Source organism: Scyliorhinus canicula, chromosome 9 (genome assembly GCF_902713615.1).
Source record: "Scyliorhinus canicula chromosome 9, sScyCan1.1, whole genome shotgun sequence".
NCBI lineage: Eukaryota > Metazoa > Chordata > Chondrichthyes > Carcharhiniformes > Scyliorhinidae > Scyliorhinus > Scyliorhinus canicula.
In genome coordinates this window covers 5,528,743-5,553,561 of record NC_052154.1, presented here as the reverse complement: position 1 = coordinate 5,553,561, position 24,819 = coordinate 5,528,743, and the positions used below count along the sequence as shown (strand labels likewise).

At 52.7% G+C, this 24,819-nt stretch overlaps 1 protein-coding gene across 1 annotated transcript in view; it reads right to left on the bottom strand.

Moving 5' to 3' along the window:
* Positions 1–15,711: 15,711 nt before the first annotated feature.
* LOC119972014 (activating signal cointegrator 1 complex subunit 2 homolog) overlaps positions 15,712–24,819 on the bottom strand; it is a gene marked incomplete at its 3' end in the record, with an annotated part of 36,768 nt that continues 27,660 nt past the window's right edge. The window contains exon 2 of the mRNA XM_038808436.1: positions 15,712–16,029. Coding sequence (XP_038664364.1) covers positions 15,712–16,029 — 318 coding nt within the window. The remainder of the gene's footprint in view (positions 16,030–24,819) is intronic.

The window sequence follows — 24,819 nt, the reverse complement described above, 5'->3', positions numbered from 1 at the left end:
TGGCTGTTTCTGTTGCTGTGTCAAACCTCCAGTGCGAAAAAGAAGAGCTTACAGCTGCTTATCCTCACAGAACGCGCACAAACCGACACCGGGGGTGCTCTTTAAAGAACAAAGAACAAAGAAAAGTACAGCCCAGGAACAGGCCCTTCGGCCCTCCAAGCCGGCGCCGACCATGCTGCCCGTCTAAACTAAAATCTTCTGCACTTCCTGGGTCCGTAACCCTTGAAGCTGGCCTTTAACCCAATGTTTGTATATTCCAAGTGGGTGGCAAATCCACAATTCCGCCTGGGCATTGCACAGAGGATCTCTTGAGATACGACAGCCATTATGTCAACTTGTCGTGACCAGAGATGGTCGTCAGTCTCAGGATGCTTCCAAAAGTATACTGTCTGGAAACAGGGAGCGGTTCCATTATCCCCTTTAGGATACCTCTGCAGTGCAACCCGATGTGCTTTCATTGTGCACTATTGAAGAGGCCTTTATCCTGGGGACAGCGTCCCATCTCAGTTGTTACCCTGGACTTTGTTCCCTGCTGATCATGTTTCTCTTTGCGTGGTGTTGTTGATTTTGAAATGAAATGAAATGAAAATGAAAATGGCTTATTGTCACGAGTAGGCTTCAAATGAAGTTACTGTGAAAAGCCCCTAGCCGCCACATTCCGGCGCCTGTTCGGGGAGGCTGGTACGGGAATTGAACCCACGCTGCTGGCCCTGGATTTTGTCCTTTTTACGGGGGAAGTGTATGATGTGGGTAGGATGGCCTGTACTGTTGGTTGTCCTGATCTAACAAGTTCATGTCATGAATGTCGAATTTGGGATCTGTGCACAGTCTCTGTCCCAGGTGTATCAAAGGGGAAGGTGAGCAGAGCTGGGGAGCGTTGGGGTTGGAAGGGTTAGCTTGTCCCCGCTGTGATCGAGGAATGACCCTATTCTCCATGGGCGACCCTGGACCTGGGGTTAGGGGTCTGAGGTTTGCATGGATGTGTGGTCACCAGCCCTCTCTTTGTGGTGTTGTAGTCACATGATGGTTGTGTGTTCTGCCATGGGCCATGATGGGGGTTGGATTGGGTGTGGAGTATCAATGTGATATAATCCCCCCCCTCCCCCTCGCATTGGGGATCTCCTGGCTTTATTCCTCTGTTATTGTTTGAAGTGCTGGGTATGATGTAACTATGCTGGTTTGATAGAGCCGGGTCCTGTATCCATGAAGGGAATATGTTGAGGATGTTTGTAATGAATCCTGCTGTTTGCTGTCCCTGTCTTACATCGAAGCCCCACAGCTCTTTCCTCTTTTTCCAAGTTTTGCTGCGATGTTTGTGGAAGTTTGAAAATAAATAAATACCGCCACAACCAGCCCACAGCAGATTCATCTCCCTGGCCGTAAACGCATCCCTGGAGCATCTCGACAACAAGGACTCCTACATCAGACTCCTATTCATTGACTACAGCTCCACCTTCAACACCATAATCCCAGCCAAGTTCATATCAAAACTCCAAAACCTAGGACTTGGCTCCTCCCTCTGCAACTGGATCCTCGACTTTCTGACCCACGGACCACAATCAGTAAGAATAAACAACAACACCTCCTCCACAATAGTCCTCAATACCGGCGCAAGGCTGCGCACTTAGCCCCCTACTATTCACCCTATACACACACACGTGACTGCGTGGCAAAATTCGACTCCAACTCCATCTACAAGTTTGCTGGTGACACAACCTTAGTGGGTCGAGTCTCGAACAACGATGAGTCAGAATACAGGAGGGAGATAGAGAACCTAGTGGAGTGGTGTAATGATAAAAATCTCTCCCTCACGTTACCAAATCTAAGGAATTGGACATCTACTTGAGGGAGCAAAGTATCATACACACCCCTGCCTGTATCAACGGGGCCGAGGTGGAGATGGTTGACAGCTTCAAATTCCTCAGGGTACACACCCCCAAAAATCTGTCCTGGTCCACTCACATCGACGCTACCACCAAGAAAGCACAACAGCGCTTATACTTCCTCAGGAAACTAAGGAAATTCGGCATGTCCACATTAACTCTTACCAACTTTTACAGATGCACCAGAGAAAGCATCCTATCGGGCTGCATCACAGCCTGGAATAGCAACTGCTCGGCCCAGGACCGCAAGAAACTTCAGAGAGTCGTGAATACCGCCCAGTCCATCACACGAACCTGCCTCCCATCCCACCCACACTACCTCATCTCACACTACCTCATCTCGCACTATCTCATCTCCCTCTATCTCATCTCACTCTACCTCATCTCACTCTACCTCATCTCACCTACCTCATCTCACTCTACCTCATCTCACCCTACCTCATCTCACCCTATCTCATCTCACACTACCTCATCTCACCCTATCTCATCTCACACTACCTCATCTCACTCTACCTCATCTCCCTCTACCTCATCTCCCTCTACCTCAACTCACCCTGTCTCATCTCACTCTATCTCACCCTACCTCACTTCACTCTACCTCAACTCACCTCATCTCACCCTACCTCATCTCCCTCTATCTCATCTCACTCTCCCTCATCTCACCCTACCTCATCTCACACTACCTCATCTCACTCTACCTCATCTCCCTCTATCTCATCTCACTCTACCTCATCTCCCTCTACCTCAACTTACCCTACCTCATCTCACACTACCTCATCTCACTCTACCTCATCTCACACTACCTCATCTCACACTACCTCATCTCGCACTATCTCATCTCCCTCTATCTCATCTCACTCTACCTCATCTCACTCTACCTCATCTCACTCTACCTCATCTCACCCTACCTCATCTCACTCTACTTCATCTCCCTCTACCTCATCTCACCTACCTCATCTCACACTACCTCATCTCACTCTACCTCATCTCACTCTACCTCATCTCACCTACCTCATCTCACTCTACCTCATCTCACCCTACCTCATCTCACTCTACCTCATCTCACACTACCTCATCTCACCCTATCTCATCTCACACTACCTCATCTCACCCTACCTCATCTCACCCTATCTCATCTCACACTACCTCATCTCACCCTATCTCATCTCACACTACCTCATCTCACTCTATCTCATCTCCCTCTACCTCATCTCCCTCTACCTCAACTCACCCTACCTCATCTCACACTACCTCATCTCACTCTACCTCATCTCACTCTACTTCAACTCACTCTAGCTCAACTCACTCTACCTCATCTCCCTCTACCTCATTTCACTCTACTTCAACTCACTCTAGCTCAACTCACTCTACCTCATCTCACTCTACCTCATCTCACTCTACCTGGGGCAGCACGGTAGCATAGTGGTTAGCACAAATGCTTCACAGCTCCAGGGTCCCAGGTTCGATTCCCGGCTTGGGTCACTATCTGTGCGAAGTCTGCACATTCTCCCCGTGTCTACGTGGGTTTCCTCCGGGTGCTCCGGTTTCCTCCCACAGTCCAAAGATGTGCAGGTGAGGTGGATTGGCCATGCTAAATTGCCCTTAGGGTCCAAATTGCCCTTAGTGTTAGGTGGGGTTACTGGGTTATGGGGATAGGGTGGAGGTATGGGCTTGGGTAGGGTGCTCTTTCCAAGAGCCGGTGCAGACTCGATGGGCCGGATGGCCTCCTTCTGCACTGTAAATTCTATGAAACCATACCTCACTCACCCTCAACACACCCTGCCTCATCTCATTCTACCTCACCTCACTCACCCACCTCAACACACCCTGCCTCATCTCACTCTATCTCACCCTACCTCACTTCACTCTACCTCAACTCACCTCATCTCACCCTACCTCATCTCCCTCTATCTCATCTCACTCTCCCTCATCTCACCCTACCTCATCTCACACTACCTCATCTCACTCTACCTCATCTCCCTCTATCTCATCTCACTCTACCTCATCTCCCTCTACCTCAACTTACCCTACCTCATCTCACACTACCTCATCTCACTCTACCTCATCTCACACTACCTCATCTCACACTACCTCATCTCGCACTATCTCATCTCCCTCTATCTCATCTCACTCTACCTCATCTCACTCTACCTCATCTCACTCTACCTCATCTCACCCTACCTCATCTCACTCTACTTCATCTCCCTCTACCTCATCTCACCTACCTCATCTCACACTACCTCATCTCACTCTACCTCATCTCACTCTACCTCATCTCACCTACCTCATCTCACTCTACCTCATCTCACCCTACCTCATCTCACCCTATCTCATCTCACACTACCTCATCTCACCCTATCTCATCTCACACTACCTCATCTCACTCTACCTCATCTCCCTCTACCTCATCTCCCTCTACCTCAACTCACCCTGTCTCATCTCACTCTATCTCACCCTACCTCACTTCACTCTACCTCAACTCACCTCATCTCACCCTACCTCATCTCCCTCTATCTCATCTCACTCTCCCTCATCTCACCCTACCTCATCTCACACTACCTCATCTCACTCTACCTCATCTCCCTCTATCTCATCTCACCCTACCTCATCTCCCTCTACCTCAACTTACCCTACCTCATCTCACACTACCTCATCTCACTCTACCTCATCTCACACTACCTCATCTCACACTACCTCATCTCGCACTATCTCATCTCCCTCTATCTCATCTCACTCTACCTCATCTCACTCTACTTCATCTCACTCTACCTCATCTCACACTACCTCATCTCACTCTACCTCATCTCACACTACCTCATCTCACACTACCTCATCTCGCACTATCTCATCTCCCTCTATCTCATCTCACTCTACCTCATCTCACTCTACTTCATCTCACCCTACCTCATCTCACACTACCTCATCTCGCACTATCTCATCTCACTCTACCTCATCTCACCCTACCTCATCTCACCCTATCTCATCTCACACTACCTCATCTCACCCTATCTCATCTCACACTACCTCATCTCACTCTACCTCATCTCCCTCTACCTCATCTCCCTCTACCTCAACTCACCCTACCTCATCTCACACTACCTCATCTCACTCTACCTCATCTCACATTACCTCATCTCACACTACCTCATCTCGCACTACCTCATCTCCCTCTACCTCAACTCACCCTACCTTATCTCACTCTACCTCATCTCACTCTACCTCATCTCACACTACCTCATCTCCCTCTACCTCATCTCCCTCTACCTCAACTCACCCTACCTCATCTCACTCTACCTCATCTCACACTACCTCATCTCACTCTACCTCATCTCCCTCTACCTCAACTCACCTTACCTCATTTCATCCTACCTCATCTTACTCTACCTCACCTCACTCTATCTCACCTCACTCAACCTCATCTCACCCTACCTCATGAAAATGAAATGAAAAATTCAAATCGCTTATTGTCACGAGTAGGCTTCAATTAAGTTACTGTGAAAAGCCCCTAGTCGCCACATTCCGGCGCCTGTCTCACCCTCCCTCATCTCACACGACCAACAAATACTGCGACCCCTTCCTCACTCGTGTGCCTAGATATATATGAAATATAAATCTATGAATGGAACCAAGCCAGCTTGTCAGCACCCATTCCTTCAAAGTTAATTAAAGATCTTACATAAGTTCAGGGTTTCATTCCGAGCACCTTTCCCCCCTGTCCCCCATCGAGTGGCCAGGGCATTGTCTTCTCTATCAGGAGAATCTTTCTCTTCATGGCGAGGCGTTGTGATCTGGAAGATGCTGCTGAATGGGCAGCGGAAACAGATTCAACAGGAACTTTCAAAAGGGGAGAGATTGGGGAAATACTTCAAGGAGAAAGATGTGCAGGGCTATTGGGAAGGAGCAGGAATGTTAGACTAATGGGATACCTCTTTCAAAGGGCCAGCATAGCCGCAGAGGGTCAAATGGCCTCCTTCCGAGATAGGCAAGGTTTGACTCTGGTACTCGATTAGAATAGCAGCCTGAAATCAAACCATTTCCTCTCTCTCTTTCTATCCCTCTCTCTCTCTCTCTTTCTATCCCTCTCTCTCTCTCTTTCTATCCCTCTCTCTCTCTCTTTCTATCCCTCTCTCTCTCTCTTTCTATCCCCCTCTCTCTCTCTCTCTCTCTCTTGCGCAGCGATGGACAGATCTATGTGCAAACATCCGTCCACTCACATTAAAAAAAATTAACTTAAATCCCACCAACAGGTCACAATTTCACTGAGGTCCGTCCACTTCAGTCTGGCTGAGCACAGAATGGCCAATGGATAAAAAAAACACCCCCGCTCCCCCCCCCCCCCCCGCCCCCCCCACCTTAAAAACAGCTGAAATAACTGGCCATTGGCAAATCAAATTGACAGGATATAAATTGGGATTTAATGTGTTGTTTCTGTCAGGTAAGGGGACTTGAATTGTGGTCAAGGAACTGAGCGGAAATCTAACGAATGTTTTTTTTTAAATATTTTCTTTAAGTGATGGATTGTGGCAGAGTGACAGCGTCGTAAGTTTTGCCACCAGGGTGACGGTGGTTTGTTGGGAATCGTTTACAAAACCAAAGGCTTCATTCGCGGGGGGAGGGTTGCCAGGAGAGGCATGTTTTAACCTGGTGGAGCACTGCCCTCTGGTGGGGCTTCAGGGCTAAGGCAGCGTTTTTCCAGCACCAACGTTTCAAAAGCAAACCCATTTTAGTTTTGCCATTTTCAGAGCGTGTCAGGACCACAGGACGTCCCGGGGGGACTTTGTCAGCCAATTGAGTAATTGTCTGAAGCAAAGGCATTGTTTTAAGGCAGTAGCCAATTTAAGCACAGCAGGATCCCACAAACAGCAATGTGATCATGGCCAGAAAATCTGCAGTTTGGTGACACCGGCTGAGGGGTCAATATTAGCCACGATGTTTGAGAGACTCACCATGGTGCCCAGATAAACGTGGACACGATTTAATGGCACCTGGGAGGTCTGCCAGGCTATCGGAGGCCCCAGGTAGTCGTGCGTTGGGCAGAGTGGTACCTTGGCACTCCTGCTGGCACCCAAGCACCTTGGCATGACCAGCCTGGCATCTTGGTACTTCCATCCTTGGCACTGCCAGTCTAGCACCTTGATACTGCCACCTGGTAGTGTCATCCTGGCACTGCCAGTGTGCCCAGGTGACACTGCCGAGCTGCCAACTGGCAGTGCCAAGGTGCCCGGGTGGCAGATTATCTGTGCTGGGGATCAAGCCCTGGGATGCCCTGCCCTTATGAAGTGGGGTGAGGGGGGAGGGGCTCAAAGACACCGAACAGGTAGGTTGGAGGGTTCCAGAGGCCGTGGTGGGGGTGGGGGGGGGGGGGGGGGGGCGGCGTCAAGAGATCGGGCGGCATTTAAAAACTAATAACAGTCAGCAACACATTGGCGCAGTCAGGAGATGACCAAGTACAGCCTAACCAAGATTTCATACAGGTTTAACATAATTCTCCTAGAAATAAAACTGATATTCTTACAATTAGAGCATAGAACATAGAACTGTACAACACAGTACAGGCCCTTCGACCCACGATGTTGGGGCGAACTAGTCTGAAACTAAGATCACAACAACCTACTCCAATCATTCTAGTGCACTCCATCTGCCCATCCAATAACCCCTTGAAAGTTCCTAAAGTGTCCGACTCCACTACCATAGCTGGGAGTGCGTTCCACGCCCCAGCCACTCTCTGAGTAAGAACCTACCTCTGACATCCCTCCTATATCTCCCACCATGAACTTTATAGTTATGCCCCCTTGTAACAGCTACATCCACCTGAGGAAAAAGTCGCTGAACGTCCACAATGCCTAAAACTGATGCCGCATCCAAGATGGGGATCGAAACGCTGCATCTAAACATCCTTTCCGTTGAACTTCATCTCTCTTGTGGTGTCAGGCCAGCATTCCACAAGCCTCGTAAAATCCCGACGGTGCAGAAGGGGGCCATTCGTTTCTGCAGCTACTCTCCCAAACCCACCGAGACCCATCCCCCAACCTAACCCGCACACCTTTGGAATGTGAGGGGGAACCGGAGCACCCGAAACCCACACAGACACGGGGAGAACATCCAAACTCCACACAGACAGTCACCGAAACGGAATTGAACCCGGGTCCCTGGCGCAGTGAGGCAGCAGTGCTAACCACTGTGCCGTCATGCAGCCCTCTGTGCAATGTAACTATCCAATGGACCATTCTATTTTTATGCCTACTTCCCTCACCAGCTCCAACTCCACTCCAACGGTTACAACTTTCTGTCGGGCTCCTTTTTAATTGTTTGCAACGTTCCCGAAAGCTGCATTTATTTGATCATCTGGCAACAACATTTTCCTTATTTGTTTTGATTCTCATGAAAGCTAAGTTAGCTCCAGGTTGAAACCTCAGCTCGATGGCCTGGATTCGCCACCCGTAGCGGGCATCAAACACGTTCGACCCTGTAACGGCAATTAACGGGGCAGCCAGTGGAAAATGGCCAGGGAGGATGGGAAGCGCGAAGAAAAGGGAAGAGGGTGGAACTGTCTGAGGGAGCTGCAGACTTGTCGAAAATAAATTACGATGGTGAAACGCTGAAAAGTGAGTCTAGGCAGCGCATTCAAACACACACCTCAGTCCCCAGACCCCTTTTTAAATGTTATTTCAGCCCTGACATTTCATTCCACCCTGGATCAAGGTTGCAGCTAAAACACAGACGCCACCTCGCCTATTGACCCACCCGCCAACCGGTCGCTTAAACCTTTGCTCAATTGGACCCTTAATGGACTAAATTGCCGGCTTGATTTTCGGCGTGCGCACTTCCGACTATTGCTCGTTTGATTGATTAGAATGCACTTAGTGCTTGGAACGCACTTACCTCTCTTTGATGTGGTCAATGTTCGTAAACATTGGGGTTTCACCACTTCTTAGAGTTACTGATCCATGAAAGGAGATGAATATATCAAAGCTGCAGCTGGTTTGTGGAATCTGTCAATCACAGCCCAATGCTAAAACGGTATGAATGGCTTACAGCTGGTGGATCTGCGGGGTTCAAACACAGCTCACAGCTGTTCTCTTTTGAGAAATGGGCACATGGTGCTTGCAGGTAAGTGTTACAGCTGTAATTTATTTCACTGCCCCCGTCTAGACGGCTCTCTAGCTTCCAGGCAGGGGTCCCTTTTCTGGGGAGGTGGGCAGGGTCCCTTTAGTCAGGGGTTCGCTGTGGGGGTCCCATATGTTAGGGGGTCCCTGGGGGTCTCCCTAATACAGGGGTCCCTGTGGGGCTCTTCCTATTACAGGGGTCCCTGAAGGGGTCTCCCTATTACAGGGGTCACTGGGACACATCAGCCTCATTTAGGGGTCCCAGAAAGGGGGGGTCAGGTCGGGTCACCCTCATACTTGGGGGAAAGGGGGTACCCAGGCAATACAAGGGTGGGGTACTGATTTGCAGTGTGGGGGAGGGGTGAATTTCCACAGGACTTTGCTATCAGGCTGCCCGCTCACAATGGCAGTGCAATAGCGGGATTCGCTCAGGAATTGCTCAGGAATTGCTCGTATTCGATACCATTGCACAAATTTGCATGGCAAGGGAGACAGAATTGCATCCTGATTGTGCTGCCAGGGAGATTGTAAACCGGGGGCAATTCCCCTCCGGCGGTGAACAGAGGGCTGAATTCTCCCTTTCTGCGGCTAAATGCCGATGCCGGCGTGAGAACAGTGTCATTTTACGATGCCAAAATCGATGCCGAACGCTTGCCGATTCCAGGACCGGTGAGGGGCCATCAGCCGCGCCGGGTAAAACTCCCGGCTCCCAAGGCAAAACCGGCCGGGGGCTGGTCGGGTCCGTGGCTGCGCATGCGCACGGCGCAGTCCCAACCTGCCAAATACGGCCTCACAGGACAACCCCGAGCCATCCCTTAGCCACCCCCCTGCAGACCCTCCAGCCCTCACTGAAGCCCCCCCCCCCCCCCCCCGGTCAGCGGCACGGCTCCCATCATTTGATTCCATCTACACATCCCACTGCCGGGGGAAGCAGGCAGCATAATCAAAGTCCCCTCCCACCCGGCTTACTCACTCTTCCAACTTCTTCCATCGGGCAGGAGATTCAGAAGTCTGAGAACACGGACGAACAGACTCAAAAACAGCTTCTGCCCCACTGTCACCAGACTCCTAAACGACCCTCTTATTGACTGACCTCATTAACACTACACCCTGTATGCTTCATCCGATGCCGGTGTTATGTAGTTACATTGTATACCTTGTGTTGCCCTAGTATGTATTTTCTTTTAGTTTCTTTTCACTGTACCTCGGTACACGTGACAATAAACAAATCCAATCCAATCCAATACATGCATCCTGTTGTTGGGGTTCGGAGGCAAAATGCTCCAGTCCGCGGCATCTCCCTTGAGTACACAATTACCGCAGGAATGTCCTTAACAGGCGCAAAAGACAACAACAGTCAGAGTCAGTAGGGGGCAGGGTAGAGCAGGACAGGCTCTGCGCATGAGCCCCCATATCTGCAGCCAGTGCCATACAGGATCCTGATACTAAACGGTCTGACCATGCGACTCAATAAGGAATGGGGGTGGGGGTGCTATGGATCGCTGAATGGGGGGAGGGAGGGTGACCTCCTTGGCCGCCAGTGTGAACATGGACGGTCGGTCTGTTCCTGAACACTTTTGTTCCTTCCAAACGAATCTCCAGCTGTAATAGGAGCAACACCACCACCAGAGGGACCCGTTTGCCTTTGTAGATCAAAGGATCCGCTTCCAGGAAAGCAATACAGATAGAAACATCTGGCATTTACAAAGCATTCCCCCGGCCTCATGAAGTCCCCCAATGCTCTATAGCCAATAAAGGAGCGTTTTGAAGTGTAACGCTGTTGGAATGAAGGGCAGCACGGTAGCATTGTGGATAGCACAATCGCTTCACAGCTCCAGGGTCCCAGGTTCGACCCCGGCTTGGGTCACTGCCTGTGCGGAGTCTGCACATCCTCCCCGTGTGTGCGTGGGTTTCCTCCGGGTGCTCCGGTTTCCTCCCACAGTCCAAAGATGTGCGGGTTAGGTGGATTGGCCACGCTAAATTGCCCTTAGTGTCCAAAATTGCCCTTAGTGTTGGGTGGGGTTACTGAGTTATGGGGATAGGGTGGAGGTGTTGACCTTGGGTAGGGGGTAGGGTGCTCTTTCCAAGAGCCGGTGCAGACTCGATGGGCCGAATGGCCTCCTTCTGCACTGTAAATTCTATATGCAGTAATTTCACATTGAGCAAATTCCCCAAAACAGCAATGTGATAGCCGACCACTAACTCACCCATTTTAACAATATCAATGGAAGGCTAAATATTGGCCAGCAAACCATGGATATCTCCTTTGCTCTTCTTCAAAATAATCGCTTATGTTTATCAGGGAGAGCCAATTAGGCTTCATTTTAATACTTGGCAGCACCTTGTTCCCTCTGGAGCGCGGCCTGGGACGGTGGTCAAGGCTCTGGAGGGGGACTTGCACCCATAACGTTTTGACTCAAACTTTCGAGCAAGCAGTCCAACGGGCCACTGCCAAGACGATGCATAACAGTGGCAAACCTTACAGATTAACCATAGCAATGCAGAGGGAATTAGGAAAAGGAGGAGTCCATTCAGCCTTTCGGTTCTGTTCCAACTTTCAATGGGATTGTGCCTGGAATTTCATCCATCTGCCTTGGCTCCGTACCCCTGAGTCCCCCGTTCTAGCCAAACCATCCAATCTCACGTTTGAACTGATTAATTGGGCCAGCCCCTACTGTGTTTAGTAGATCTTGGTTTCGAACAAGGCTCGGCACAACATCGAGGGCCGAAGGGCCTGTTCTGTGCTGTACTGTTCTATGTTCTATGACAGAATTCCTCATTTCGCCCACCCTTTTTGTGAAGACATGTTTCGAACAGCTCCCCTGAATGATCTGGCTCTAATTTTAAGGTGATATTTCATAGAATTTACAGTGCAGAAGGAGGCCATTTGGCCCATCGAGTCGAAGACCAGTCTACTTAGTCCTACTCCCCTGCCACCCCCTGTAATTATTGCACATTATTCCTTTTCAAATAACAACCCAGTTCCCTTTTGAATACCTGCCTCCACCACCCTCTGATAGAATCACAGGATCATTCATTCAGATGGGCCCTTCAGCCCATCAAGCAAGCACCGACAAATAACACTTCTCTAATCTACACTAATCTCACTTCCCAGCACTTGGCCAAAAGACTTTGGGCAGCAGGGTAGCATGGTGGTTAGCATAAATGCTTCACAGCTCCAGGGTCCCAGGTTCGATTCCCGGCTGGGTCACTGTCTGTGTGGAGTCTGCACGTCCTCCCCCTGTGTGCGTGGGTTTCCTCCGGGTGCTCCGGTTTCCTCCCACAGTCCAAAGATGTGCGGGTTAGGTGGATTGGCCATGCTAAATTGCCTGTAGTGTCCTAATAAAAGTAAGGTTAAGGGGGGGTTGTTGGGTTACGGGTATAGGGTGGATACGTGGGTTTGAGTAGGGTGATCATGGCTCGGCACAACATTGAGGGCCGAAGGGCCTGTTCTGTGCTGTACTGTTCTATGACTTGAATGTTATGACATTTCAAGTGCTCATCCAAGGTTTTCTTAAAGATTGTGAGGTTTTCCTTCCTCAACTAATAATAATAATAATAATCTTTATGAGTGTCACAAGTAGACTTACATTAACACTGCAATGAAGTTACTGTGAAAATCCCCTAGTCGCCACATTCCGGCGCCTGTTCAGGTACACAGAGGGAGAATTCAGAATGTCCAATTCACAGAACAACATGTCTTTCGGGACTTGTGGGAGGAAACCGGAGCACCCGGAGGAAACCCACGCAGACACGGGGAGAGCGTGCAGACTCCGCACAGACAGTGACCCAAGCCGGGAATCGAACCCGGGTCCATGGAGTGTGAAGCAACAGTGCTAACCACTGTGCCTATCCTTCCAGGCAGTGTGTTCCAGATTCCCACCACTCTCTGGGTGAAAAGTGCTTTTCTCAAATCCCCTCCAAACCTCCTGCCTTTCACCTTAAAATGATGCCCCCTCATTATTGACCCTTCAACACAGGGGAACAGCTGTCCATGTCCCTCATAATCTTATCCACCTCAATCCAGTCCCCTCCTCAATCTTCACTGCTCCAAAGAAAACACCCTGAGCTTATCCAGCCTCTCTTCATAGCTGAAATGCTCCATCCCAGGCAACATCCTGGTGAATCTCCTCTGCACCCTGTCCAGTGCAGTCACATCCTTCCTATAGTGCGGTGACCAGAACTGAACACAGTACTCAAACTGTGGCCTAACCAAAATCCTGTACAGCTGCAACATAACTTCCCCGCTCTCACAATCTACGCCACAACTGATAAAGGCAAGTGTCCCGTACGCCTTTGTAACGACCCTATTCCTGTCCTGCCGCCTCCAGGGATCTGCGGTAAAGCGCCCCAAGATCCCTCTATTCCACTGGAATTCCGAGTGTCCTGCCATTCATTGAGTACTCCTTTGGCGTGTAACTCCTTTCAAAGTGCATCACCTCACACTTTTCAATCTGCCACTGATCTTCCCCCCTGACCAGTCTGTTCCTGCAGCCCAAGAGCTTCTTTGAGATCCTACTCTCTCGTCCAGACATTGTCAAAGTCGGGGGCATGACCCGCGGCCGGGTCGCGGGCAGGTACCTGGAGGGTCACGGAGCCACCGTCGCTGGGCTCCCGATCGCCCAAATCCGCGCGTACCAGCCGCAGCAGCCGGCTTTTCATAATGCCGGCTGCAAGCGGCCTTCAAAATGGCCACAAACATATTTTTTAAATGCGTCCACAATGCGCATGCGTGCCCGCTCATCGGGATGTGCGACCGCATTTTTAGAGGCCGTTCGCTGCCGGCATTATTAAAAGCCAGCTGCAAAAGGTTCGGGGAGAATGATGTGGTTGGCTGCTTTCTGAACTTTGATGCTGATGACGTGAAAGTCTCCTACTCCAGGAATGGTGAGCGATCCAATGATGGTTTCACCCCAGCTGTAACTTCAACCAAGAAATGTCAACTTTTTTCATCTTGATTTTTAAACATTGCAAAACAAAGAGCCTGCGGGTCGCATTTGGAATCTTTACCAATTAATTGATTTTTAAGTTGGGGCCTCACGGTAGCATGGTGGTTAGCATCAATGCTTCACAGCTCCAGGGTCCCAGGTTCAATTCCCGGCTGGGTCACTGTCTGTGTGGAGTCTGCACGTCCTCCCCCTGTGTGCGTGGGTTTCCTCCGGGTGCTCCGGTTTCCTCCCACAGTCCAAAGATGTGCGGGTTAGGTGGATTGGCCATGATAAATTGCCCGTAGTGTAAGGTTAATGGGGGGATTGTTGGGTTACGGGTATACGGGTTACGTGGGTTTGAGTAGGGTGATCATTGCTCGGCACAACATCGAGGGCCGAAGGGCCTGTTCTGTGCTGTACTGTTCTATGTTCTATGTGTCTTTTATTTTTTAAATATTTTTATTTGTAATGTTTAGGTGAAACCCGGTGAACCTCCAATTTCTGGAGGATGAAAACATTTTCAATTTCTGCATTTTTTTCCTGTTAAACTTTATCAACTAAACCCCCTCCCGCTGAACGTTTAAAAAACAAAGCCGGCTGTTGAGGCTGCTGTGGCTGCTGTGGCTGCTGTGGCTGCTGTGGCTGCTGTGGCTGCTGTGGCTGCTGTGGCTGCTGTGGCTGCTGTGGCTGTTGTGGCTGCTGCGGCTGCTGTGGCTGCTGTGGCTGTTGTGGCTGCTGCGGCTGCTGCGGCTGCTGTGGCTGCTGTGGCTGTTGTGGCTGCTGCGGCTGCTGCGGCTGCTGCGGCTGTTGCGGCTGCTGTGGCTGCTGTGGCTGCTGCGGCTGTTGTGGCTGCTGCGGCTGTTGTGGCTGCTGCGGCTGCTGTGGCTGCTGCGGCTGTTGTGGCTGCTGCGGCTGTTGTGGCTGCTGCGGCTGTTGCGGCTGCTGCGGCTGCTGCGGCTGCTGCGGCTGCTGTGGCTGCTGCGGCTGCTGTGGCTGCTGCTGCTCCTGCTGCTGCTGCGGCTGCTGTGGCTGCTGCTGCTGCTGTGGCTGCTGCTGCTGCTGCGGCTGCTGCTGCTCCTGCTGCTGTGGCTGCTGCTGCGGCTGTTGCGGCTGCTGTGGCTGCTGTGGCTGCTGTGGCTGCTGCGGCTGCTGCGGCTGCTGCGGCTGCTGCGGCTGCTGCGACTGTTGCGGCTGCTGCGGCTGCTGCGGCTGCTGTGGCTGCTGCGGCTGCTGCGGCTGCTGCGGTTGCTGCAGCTGCTGCGGCTGCTGTGGCTGCTGCAGCTGCTGCGGCTGCTGTGGCTGCTGCGGCTGCTGCGGCTGCTGCGGTTGCTGCAGCTGCTGCGGCTGCTGTGGCTGCTGCGGCTGCTGCGGTTGCTGCAGCTGCTGCGGCTGCTGTGGCTGCTGTGGCTGCTGTGGCTGTTGTGGCTGCTACGGCTGCTGTGGCTGCTGTGGCTGTTGTGGCTGCTGTGGCTGCTCCGGCTGTTGTGGCTGCTGTGGCTGCTGCGGCTGTTGTGGCTGCTGCGGTTGCTGTGGCTGCTGCTGCTGCTGCGGCTGTTGCGGCTGCTGCGGCTGTTGTGGCTGCTGTGGCTGCTGTGGCTGCTGCGGCTGCTGCGGCTGCTGTGGCTGTTGTGGCTGTTGAGGCTGCTGTGGCTGCTGCGGCTGCTGCGGCTGTTGTGGCTGCTGTGGCTGTTGTGGCTGCTGCGGCTGTTGTGGCTGCTGTGGCTGCTGTGGCTGCTGCTGCTGCTGCGGCTGTTGCGGCTGCTGTGGCTGCTGTGGCTGCTGCTGCTGCTGCGGCTGTTGCGGCTGCTGTGGCTGCTGTGGCTGCTGTGGCTGCTGTGGCTGCTCCGGCTGTTGTGGCTGCTGCGGCTGTTGTGGCTGCTGCGGCTGTTGTGGCTGCTGCGGCTGTTGCGGCTGCTGTGGCTGCTGTGGCTGCTGTGGCTGCTGTGGCTGCTGCGGCTGTTGTGGCTGCTGTGGCTGCTGTGGCTGCTGCGGCTGCTGTGGCTGCTGTGGCTGCTGTGGCTGCTGTGGCTGCTGTGGCTGCTGCGGCTGCTGCGGCTGCTGTGGTTGCTGTGGCTGCTGCGGCTGCTGTGGCTGCTGTGGCTGCTGCGGCTGCTGTGGCTGCTGCGGTTGCTGCAGCTGCTGCGGCTGCTGTGGCTGCTGCGGCTGCTGTGGCTGCTGTGGCTGCTGCGGCTGCTGCGGCTGCTGCGGCTGTTGTGGCTGTTGTGGCTGCTGTGGCTGCTGTGGCTGCTGTGGCTGCTGCGGCTGCTGCGGTTGCTGCAGCTGCTGCGGTTGCTGCGGCTGCTGTGGCTGCTGTGGCTGCTGTGGCTGCTGTGGCTGCTGTGGCTGCTGCGGTTGCTGCAGCTGCTGCGGTTGCTGTGGCTGTTGTGGCTGCTGTGGCTGCTGCGGTTGCTGCGGCTGATGCGGCTGTTGTGGCTGCTGCGGCTGCTGTGGCTGCTGTGGCTGCTGTGGCTGCTGTGGCTGCTGTGGCTGCTGCGGCTGCTGCGGCTGCTGCGGTTGCTGCGGCTGCTGCGGCTGCTGCGGCTGCTGCGGCTGCTGTGGCTGCTGCGGCTGTTGCGGCTGCTGCGGCTGTTGTGGCTGCTGCGGCTGCTGCGGCTGCTGCGGCTGCTGCGGCTGTTGCGGCTGCTGCGGCTGCTGCGGCTGCTGCGGCTGTTGCGGCTGCTGCGGCTGTTGTGGCTGCTGCGGCTGCTGCGGCTGCTGCGGCTGCTGCGGCTGCTGCGGCTGCTGCGGCTGTTGCGGCTGCTGCGGCTGTTGTGGCTGCTGCGGCTGCTGCGGCTGTTGTGGCTGCTGCGGCTGCTGCGGCTGTTGTGGCTGCTGCGGCTGCTGCGGCTGCTGCGGCTGCTGCGGCTGCTGCGGCTGCTGCGGCTGTTGCGGCTGCTGCGGCTGTTGCGGCTGCTGCGGCTGCTGCGGCTGCTGCGGCTGTTGTGGCTGCTGCGGCTGCTACGGCTGCTGCGGCTGTTGCGGCTGCTGCAGCTGCTGCGGCTGCTGCGGCTGTTGCGGCTGCTGCGGCTTTTGCGGCTGCTGCGGCTGCTGCGGTTGCTGCGGCTGTTGCCTGCGAATTTACACATTCAGAGGCACAGACGATTTTTTAAAAGATTTTCCTGCCTGTAGGAAGGCAGAGAGCAGGTCACGACCCCCGAACCTAGACATCACGAGCAGATTCTCCGACCCCCCGCCGGGGGGGGGCGGCGTGAATCCCACCCCCACCGGCTGCCGAATTCTCCGGTGCTGGAAATGTTGCGGGGGCGGGAATCGCGATGTGCCAGACGGCAGCCGCTGGCAGCGCCCCCTCCCCCCCCCCCCCCCCACCTCGGCGATTCTCCGGCGAGTGGCTGCCCTTTTTTGTCTGTCCCGCCGGCGTAAATTAGAGTGGGTCCTTACCGGCGGGACCTGGTGGCGCAAGCGGCCTCCGGGGTCTCCGGGGGGGTCGCGGGGGGATCTGGCCCCGGGAGGTGCCCCCACGGTATCCTGGCCCGCAATCGGGGCCCACCAGTCCGTGGGCGGGCCAGCGCCATGGGGGCACTCTATTCTTCCGCGTCGGCTGCTATTCCACCGTGATGGCTGACGCAGAGATGAACCCCCCCCCCGCGCATGCGCTGGGATGACGCCAGAACACGCTGGCGTTCCCGCACGTGCGCCAACTTGCGCCGGCCGGCGGAGGCCCTTCGGCGCCAGTAGGCATGGCGCCAAGCCCCTTCCCCGCCGGCCGGCATGGCGCAAACCACCCCGGCGCCGGCCTAGACCCTGAAGGTGAGGAGGATTCCGCACCTTTGGGGTGGCCTGACGCCGGAGTGGTACAAGCCACTCCTTCCCATCGGACTTGCCCGCCCCGCCGATTACGGCAGAATCCTGCCCCACGTGTTTTGGATGCAGCAAACAAGGCAACAGAAAATGGTGGGTCGTGAAAGTCAGCCAGCGTGGGCCGTGAAGGTCAGCCAGCGTGGGCCGTGAAGGTCAGCCGGCGTGGGCCGTGAAGGTCAGCCGGCGTGGGTCGTGAAGGTCAGCCAGCGTGGGTCGTGAAGGTCAGCCGGCGTGGGTCGTGAAGGTCAGCCGGCGTGGGCCGTGAAGGTCAGCCAGCGTGGGCCGCGATAGTCGGCTGGCGTGGGCCACGAAGAAAGTCAGGGAGATCTGGGCGTGCAGGTCCACAGATCTTTGAAGGTGGCAACACAAGTGAACAAGGTAGTCAAGAAAGAATACGGAATGCTTGGCCTTCATTGGGCGGGACATCAAGTATAAAAATTGGCAAGCCATGCTACAGTTGTATAGAACCTTGGTACGGCCACACTTGGAATATTGCGCACAATTCTGGTCGCCACACTACTAGAAGGATGTGGAGGCTTTGGAGAGGGTGCCATGGAAGTTTACCAGGATGTAGCCTGGTCTGGTGGGTGTTAGCTATGCGGAGAGGCTGAATAGACTCAGACTGTTTTTGTTAGAAAGACGGAGCTTGAGGGTGACCTGACAGAGGTCTACAAGATTATCAGGGGCATGGACAGAGTGGATGGGCAGACACTCTTTACCAGGGTGGATGGGTCAGTCACCAGGGGGCATAGGTTTAAGGTCCGTAGGGCAAAGTTTAGAGATGTGTGAGGCAGGTTTTTACGCAGAGGGTGGTGAAAGCCTGGAATGCGTTGCCAGGGGAGGTTGTGGAAGCGGATACATTAACGGCGTTCAAAAGGCATCTTGACAAACACGCATATAGAATGGGTATGGAGGGCCACGGCACTTGGACGTGCTGAGGGTTTTGGCCAAGGGTGGTATCGTGACCGGGACAGGCTTGGAGGGCCGAAGGGCCTGTTCCTGAGCTGTATTGTTCTTTGTTCTTTGTCTTTTGTGTCACTCTTTCATTCCTGAAAAGTTACTGTCCTCACAGTTCAACAATCCTGGAGCCTACTCTCTGTTTACCAGCAGTACTGCACATTTGCCATCCCAATTCACAGAAGATGAAGTCTAAGGAAAAGGAGAAATCCCGCATGTCTCCAAGAAGTTTTCCCTAAGAGCCAATAACAGTGTGGGAGAATGTATCCATCAGAACAGTGACTCGGGGAGAGGGAATATTAGGGATATGAGTTGGGGGGGAATCTGTAGCAGTAAAAGGGAGTTATATAAACTCGATGTAAATAGTTAAAGACAGAGGCCAGGATTCTCCATTCCCTGGCACTGCGAGCAGCAACCATGATTGGGCGGAGAATGGAGCGATGGCCAAAAAATGGGTTCAGCGCCAGGCGCCAGACCCGCTGCCAATCTCCGCTCCCGACTGCCGGCCGTAGCACGCTACCTGCCACACACTGGCGAGAACATGCAAATTCATAATAAATATACATAATCATGCAATTAACAGGCTGGAACCCCAATTCTGCAAACCCCTTCCCAATGAACCGTATTGTACAGACTCCCAATGAAGCAAACCCCTTACCTTTCATTCCCACTGTGCAAGATCCCAAAGAATCAAATTGATGTAAATTAAGTGAACAACTCTCCAGAACTCCCATTGTGGAGAATCCCATTGCACGAACCCACTTCCCATTCACTGTTGTGGTACAAAATCACTCTGACGCATCTCAGAGCGGTCCCAGAATCCAAGTATTATTGAGAAAAGCTGTAATACTGAGCGGTCACAGGCAGAGGGCAGGATCGTGAAAGGTAGACAGTACCACCCTGACTGGGTTCCTGTAGCATTCCCTGTTTCCTGCCCTCAGTGCTCAGGAATTGTTTTCCCAGGGATATCCTGTGGACGTGATCATGATCTGGACTGTGAGAATAATCCTTTGTCTCAGCTCCTTGACTCTTTAACCAATCTAAATAGGAAACAGAGCTCGGGGAAAACACTGAGAGAGTTACCCAGTGTTATGTGAGACATTGGTTACCAAGTGTAGTGTTAGTATGAGGGTTACCGAGTGTAATGCCAGTGATTAGTTGCCTAGTGTAGTATTAGTGATTGGACACTTGGAATAGTGTTAGCTTGAGAGTTATCCAGCGACGGACTTCCCCAGTGTAATGGTTACGTAATTCAATGGAGTCCAAAACAAGATCAAGGACAGGCTAGAGAACAAAGAGTATCAAAGCAGGAAAAACAATGTTTAATTCACCCATTTTTACAGTAAAGCTAAACCTCCCCAACTCCTTTGCTCCTGCCCAGCCATCTTCCCTCTGTCCCAGAGTACCAAAACCCTCCCTCCTGACCACCCCAATCATTTGGTCCAGAAAAAGCCACTTTCCATTTCGCCGTCGTGTTGATGTTAATGACCTAGGCCTTGGAGGGCAGGGAACAGGTTTACGGACAATACAAAACTTGGAAGCATTGTGAAATGTGAGGACAGTGTAGAAGTTGACAAGTTGGTGGAGTGGGCGGACAAGTGGCAGATGAAGTTCAACGCAGAGAAATATGAAGTGATTTTTTTTATGGAAAAAAGATAGAGGGACAATATAAAATCAAGGGTTACAACTAAAGGGGGGTTGGGGGTGCAGCAGCAGAGGAACCTGGGCATATGTCACTGAGGATGTCAGGACAGATTGAGAGATAATTCAATAAAGTATACAGTATCATGGGCTTTATTAATAGCGGCATAGAATACAAGAGCAATGAGGTTATGTTGAACTTGTATAAGACACTAGTTCAGTCTCAGCTGCAGTGTTACGTCCAGTTCTTGGCACCACACTTTGGGAAGAACCTGGCGCTGGAGAAAGTGCAGAAAGGATTGACGAGGTTGGTTCCTGGGATGCCTGGCAGGCGAGACTTGAAGAGCCTGCCGATTGTGTTGGTGACGTTCACACTCACTGAGGGCGATTCTCCGATATTGAGGCCAAGTGTTCGCGCCGCCGTGAACGCCGTCGCGTTTCAAGACGGCGCGAACAGGGCCCGGGCACAATCTATTCTGGCCCCCACAGGGGGCCAGCCCGGCGCTGGAGCGGTTCACGCTGCTCCAGCCTCCTTACGCGGCGCCAAATGGACACCGCACCAACCCGCGCATGCGCAGTTCGGCCAGCTCAATCCTGCGCATGCGCAGTTGGGCCGCGCCATCCTGTGCATGCGCGGGGAACTTTTTATGAGCAGCGGCCCCGACCCAACATGGGGTCGGTGTTCAGGGGCCACAGCGGAAAGTAGGCCCGGGGGAGGGAGAGGCCAGCCCGCCGATCAGAGGGCCCCGATCGCGGGCCAGACCCCTTCAGCGCCCCCCCCCTTCCCCGGTGAAGGAGCCCCCCTCCACCTCCCCCCCGCCCCCCAAGCCTTCGCGACGAGTACCCACCGGCAGCGATCAGGCGTGGACCACGCCGGCGGGACTGTCATTTATTTCGCCGGCCACTCGGCCCATCTGGGCCGGAGAATCGCTTGCGCCGATTCTCCGAACGGCCAGGCGTGATTCTCGCGGCGCTGGTTTCGGGGGGAGGCTGGGAGAATCACGTGTAGGGGTCGGGGCGGCAAGGCGCGATTCGTGCGGCGCCCCGGCGATTCTCCCACCCGGGGTGGGGGGAGAATACCGCACACTATTCTCCGGGTAAAATATTTCTCCCGATTTCCTGATTAGATTTATTAAAGACTTACTTATACTTCGAGGGGGGCGTGCGAGGCGCAGGGTAGCTCAGTGTACTGGAATGTACAGCACAGGGTTCAATCTCTGCTCCAGGGGAGTTAGGTACGGGGAATACGTCTACTCACCACCCATAGTAAATAAAACCCAGCAAGTTTATATATACATAGTTTACATAGAACATACAGTGCAGAAAGAGGCCATTCGGCCCATCGAGTCTGCACCGACCCACTGAAGCCCTCACTTCCCCCCGATCCCGGTAACCCAATAACCCCTCCTAACCTTTTTTGGACACTATGGGCAATTTAGCATGGCCAATCCACCTAACCTGCACATCTTTGGACTGTGGGAGGAAGCTGGTAAAGAGGGCCGACACTGCACTGGACACAACGAGGAGGAAATGGGAGGAAGACTTAGGGCTCCAAATAGGGTGCGGACTCTGGAGTGAAGCACTACATAGGGTCACCTCCACCTCCACATGTGCTAGACTCAACCTAATGCAACTAAAGATGGTACATAGAGCCCACTTAACAAAATTGCGAATGAGTAGGTTCTTAACGGAGGTGGAGGACAGATGCGAACGGTGCCAAGGAGGCCTGGGCAACCACGCCCACATGATCTGATCTTGCCCCAGACTTGCTGGGTACTGGACAGCCTTCTTTGAGGCAATGTCCAGAGTGGTGGGGGTGAGGGTGGAGCCATGCCTGAAAGTGGCGGTTTTCGGGGTTTCAGACCAGCCAGATCTATTCCTGGGCAGGAGGGCGGACGCCCTTGCCTTTGCCTCCCTGATCGGCCGCCATACAATCCTGTTTAGCTGGCGGTCAGCAGCACCGCCCAGAGCTGCAGACTGGCTGTCCGACCTCTCGGAATCTCTCCAAATGGAGAAAATCAAATTCGCCATCCAGGGTTTGGAAGATCAGCATATGGGAGCCATTCACCCAACTGTTCCAAGATCTGTTCTTGGCCAACGAACAAACAAATAGATACAGATGTAGCCAAGAACCAGGAAAAGAGAGGGAAGGGTGGGAGGACCGGTGGGGGGGGGGGGGGGGGGGGGAGAAGGGGGGCTGGGAAGAAGGGATGGGCAAAGGGAAGAGAATAATAGAGGGGAGGAGAGGGGAGGCAACAAAAGCTGGAAGGAGAGCGCGGGAAACGACATCGACCACAACAAACAGAGCAGGGCAAAATAGAGTAAGAAAGTCCAGGAGGAAGGAACGATAGGCAGCCGATGCAGAGGCAAATGCACAAAAACAATAAAGAAAACCGACCACGAGAAGCAAGAAACGTCAGGGGCCCCACCCAGTCGCCCCTCCCACCCAGCTTTGTTTTGCTTGTTCTGGATATATATTTTGTAAAAAAAAAACCCAGAAAAGAAGTGGGTGGAGAAAGCACCCCCCACAATGGCAGGTATAATGAAATTCCCCCTTCATTCCTTCCCTGTATATAAACTTCCCTGTATATAAAGTTCCTTGGTTTTGTAGTCATGTTGTGTTTCCTTTTTTTTTGGTTTCTCTGTGTGTACATCTGCAAATATACCATGTTTAAAACCCAATAAAAACGTTATTTTCAAAGAACTGTTGGCAATATTCATATTTCTATCTGTAAGAACCTGTCTTCCACCACCTGTCCGAAGGTAGACCCTTGGCAATCATTTGCCAAAACCATAACAATGTGGGCAGCACAGTAGCACAAGTGGATAGCACTGTGGCTTCACAGCGCCAGGATCCCAGGTTCGATTCCCGACTGGGTCACTGTCTGTGTGGAGTCTGCACGTTCTTCCCGTGTCTGCGTGGGTTTCCTACGGGTGCTCCAGTTTCCTCCCACAGTCCAAAGATGTGCAGCTTAGGTGGATTGGCCGCAATAAATTGCCCCTTGGTGTCCAAACGTTTAGGTGGGGTTACTGGGTTATGAGGATATGGTGGAGGTGTGGGCTTAAGTAGGGTGCTCTTTCCGAGGGCCGGTGCAGAATCGATGGGCCGAATGGCCTCCTTCTGCACTGTAAATTCTATGATCACACTCTGTGCTCTTTGGCTTTCAGTCTTACAACAGGTCAGTTTTAAAATTCTCATTCTTGTTTCCAAATTGTTCCATAGCCTCGTCCCACCCAATCTCGTTAACCTCCTCCATCCCTTCCAACACTTACCATATCTGCACTCCCTAATTCTTGTCTCTCGCATATCCCTGATTTTAAATCACTCCAGTACCGTCAGTGGTTTCATTATCTGCCTGGGCTCCCCGCTCTGGAATTTCCCTCCCTTAACCTCTCCCTCAAACCTACCTCTTTGATCAATCTGTCCTCATGGTGCCGCCATGTCAAATTGTCTTTGGTAATACCCAATTGAAGCAACTTGGGGTGTCTTATTACATTAAAGGCGCTACAAAAATGAAAGCTGGTGAAGTTATTTGCCTGGAATACCGTTCATTTGAGAGTTACTCAATGAGATTTGCCCAGTGCAATGTTAACCGGAGGATTACCCAGTGTACGCCAGTGAGGGAAAGGAAAGAGCACTATTTAGGTAGACCTTTCAAAGAGCCTGAACAGGTAGATTGGGCTGAGTGGCCTCATTCAAAGAACAAAGAACAAAGAAAAGTACAGCACAGGAACAGGCCCTTCGGCCCTCCAAGCCAGCGCCGACCATGCTGCCTGTCTAAACTAAAATCTTCTACATTTCCTGGGTCCGTATCCCTCTATTCCCATCCTATTCATGTATTTGTCAAGATGCCCCTTAAATGTCACTATCGTCCCTGCTTCCACCACCTCCTCCGGTAGCGAGTTCCAAGTACCCACTACCCTCTGTGTAAAAAACTTGCCTCGTGCATCTCCTCTAAACCTTGCCCCTCGCAGCTTAAACCTATGCCCCCTAGTAATTGACCCCTCCACCCTGCGAAAAAGTCTCTGACTATCCACTCTGTCTATGCCCCTCATAATTTTGTAGACCTCTATCAGGTCGCCCCTCAACCTCCTTTGTTCCAGTGAGAACAAACCGTGTTTATCCAACCTCTCCTCATAGCTAATGCCCTCCATACCAGGCAACATCCTGGTAAATCTCTTCTGCACCCTCTCTACAGCCTCCACATCCTTCTGGTAGTGTGGCGACCAGAATTGAACACTATACTCCAAGTGTGGCCTAACTAAGGTTCTACACAGCTGCAACATGACTTGCCAATTCTTAAACTCAATGCCCCAGCCAATGAAGGCAAGCATGCCGTATGCCTTCTTGACTACCTTCTCCACCTGCGTTGCCCCTTTCAGTGACCTGTGGACCTCTACACTTAGATCTCTCTGACTGTCAATACTCTTGAGGGTTCAACCATTCACTGTATATTCCCTACCTGTATTAGCTCTTCCAAAATG